The sequence below is a fragment of the Psammomys obesus genome, unplaced genomic scaffold, assembly GCF_907164565.1.
Source record: "Psammomys obesus unplaced genomic scaffold, mPsaObe1.curated_primary_1811, whole genome shotgun sequence".
Taxonomy (NCBI): Eukaryota; Metazoa; Chordata; class Mammalia; order Rodentia; family Muridae; genus Psammomys; species Psammomys obesus.
Window position 1 is genome coordinate 12,869,195 of NW_026596240.1, and position 2,653 is coordinate 12,871,847.

Here is a 2,653-nt window from a genome sequence, read left to right on the forward strand (position 1 = left end):
GTCTCCTCAAACACTGGTCATGCTTGAGTGTAGCTTTCATATGGTCAGCCAAGGCTTCTTAGAAGGATCAGGAAAATCCAAACCAAATGTTCGGGCACCGACCTGCCTCACCTGGGCAGCAGGGGCTTCTACATTCACCCATTTATCCCAAGTGCCTACAAGGTCCTCTGGGGGCAGAGAATTCCCAGCCAAGATGTATGGACTCCAGGATGTGTTTGGGACAATTTTCAAGCAAGAAAAACTTAAGGCACAGAGCAATCATGGAGCATCATGGGAGAGGCGTCTCTTCAAGCTGGGTCGCTGTTGCAGGCAAATGCTGAGCTCAGGCCGACTGTCACGGGACTGCTTAGATTTGGGGCTGCTTACAGATGAAAAGAAACTTATTGTCACAGGAAGCATCATTCCAGGACTGGAGGGCGTACACCCTGATGTTGGCACAGTGTTCGTTGTTCCCCGTGTTGTTGGGCTCACCTGGAATCCAGAACCTGTGAAAGTGAGAAAATGAGGCACTCTATGCACCTGCAGAAGGCTTGCGCAGCGCGGAGAGAGCCCTGAGTCCAAACTACAGACCCAAATACACGGAGCATGGTGGCACTCTGGAGGTGAGGCAAAAGGGTCAGAAGTTCGAGGTCGACCTAGGCTACACAGCAAGTTCCAAGCCCTCCTGGGATACATGAGATGCTTCTTTAAAATCAGTTATTAAAGAGACCAGAAGATGGCTCAGTGGTTAGGGCAACTGCCCCCAAGCCTGCTGACCTGGGGCTAATCCCCAAGATCCACACGGTGGGAAAGAACAGCCTGGGACAGTTTGTCCTCTGACCTCTACACACCTGTGACACATGCCCTCACACGGACATCATGTGCACACACAATAAAATAAATAAATAATTTGATGAGTTATTCCAATCCCAGTTTTCACCCTTGGTGATGACGCTGCAAGGTTTTGCTCCAAACCTAAGAAGATCAGTAGATCTTTCACTCTCAGCCTCTTGCTATGGCGCCTAGCCTCCTTCTCTCAAGACTCACACAGGTCCCTACTGCACAATCCCCACCTCAGCTGGGCAGAAGGTCAGGCCCCGTAGGACTCCGAGGTCCCTAACTGGCCCCAGGTAGCCAATGAGCAGCAACAGTGAGCTGTGTCTCCGCTCGGTGCTGCCACCGGCCAGGAAAAGGGTGGAGCACAGCCCTCCGATCATGGGGACTCACCACCAAGCAGGCCAGGCTGGGGAGGAGGGCGTAGCGGGCTCACTCACCTCCCACTTTGCTCCTTGTTGAATGCTGTCTCATCCACCCAGTGCCAGTCCCCTTCACTCCCTGCCTGGGTGAGGCCAATCCAGTGGGGGATCCCATCTGCTGCCCGGTAGAGAAACTCCTGTGGAGAGCGCAGGGCACGTGAGCAGAGGCCCAGCCGCCTCCACACCTGTGAGGACCTGCCTGTTGGGTACTCTCTATGCACAGTGGCAGCCCTGAGCTCGACATTGCTCATGAGACTCACGGGCTCACAGGCACAGCGTCTTCCGTCGGTGCCCCCGCGCCCTTGCCTGGGCCCAGAGCACACTTCCAAGTCCTAGTTGCTCTTAGCCTATCCGCTAACAAACTTGAAACTGGTGAGAGGCTGGAGGATGAGAGACCCTCCGCCTGCCTGGCACCACAGCAGATGCCTGCAATCCCCGAGCTTTAGAGTCTGAGGCCAAGGGATTGAGAGTTCGAGACCATCCTAAGTTACACACTGAGACCCTGTCTCAAAAGAAAAAACAAAAAACACAAACAAACAGATAAACAGAAACAGAAAATTCAGCTGATCTACAGAAAGGGGGCATCGAAAGAATGGCCTAAATGGTAATAGCTACATTCCATGATCCCTTCGATGTGCGGGACACTGGAAAACCTTCTACGCCTCCCTCTGTTACCCGCTGGGGCAGGCACTGTTTCATCAATCCACTTACAGCGCTGCCTGGGAAAAGCAAGTCATCTCCCCAAGGCTGGCAGACTGCCACACTCGGCTAGAATAGACCCTGGGTCCTCGTCTGCCTCTCAGATCAGTGGTGCTCTGCATCTCCAGGCTTCCTGGGTCCTGGCTACCACTGAGGTTGCGCACACAGTTCTGTTTTCTATTGGCACGTGGAAAGTGCGCCCCCTGGTGGTCCTCCTTGAAGCTAGCCGGTGTGTGACTGGCGCTGGTGCGCAGAAATGACGCGTTAGCTGAGGGCAGGAGCCCATCAGCCAGGGCAGCTTGCTGTACCCCCTTGCTGCTTCAGATGTATGTTGCAACACTGTTTGGCTGGGGCCCTTGACACCCATAACGAACAGGACCCCTGCTGTCCCTTGCAAGTTGTGCAGTATACGTGAGAAAAAAAGCTTCGGGAATAGGGGTGCAGGAGCTGGGGAGACGGCCCAGTGGGTAAGAGCACTTGCTGTACAAGCATGAAGATCCGAGTTCAAATCCCCAGCTCCCATATAACCCCAGCCCTATGGGAGGCAGAGACAGAGACTTGCTGGTACTTGCTGGCCACCAAGCTAGTGCTTGGAGAATGCAACAGAGGGATAGAACAGGACATTTGATGTCTCCCTGAGGCCTCCACATATGCATGGGTGCATGCTCCTGCACACACACACACACACACACACACACACACACACACACACACACACA

The 2,653-nt window shown here is 54.0% G+C and overlaps 1 protein-coding gene across 1 annotated transcript in view; it reads right to left on the reverse strand.

The window, feature by feature from the left end:
• Positions 1-346: 346 nt before the first annotated feature.
• Positions 347-2,653, reverse strand: part of Cd207 (CD207 molecule) — a 6,174-nt gene continuing 3,867 nt past the window's right edge. The window contains exons 5-6 of the mRNA XM_055596383.1: positions 1,254-1,372; positions 347-485 (exon numbers count right to left, since the gene is read on the reverse strand). Of these exons, the coding sequence (XP_055452358.1) occupies positions 347-485; positions 1,254-1,372 (258 nt within the window). The remainder of the gene's footprint in view (positions 486-1,253; positions 1,373-2,653) is intronic.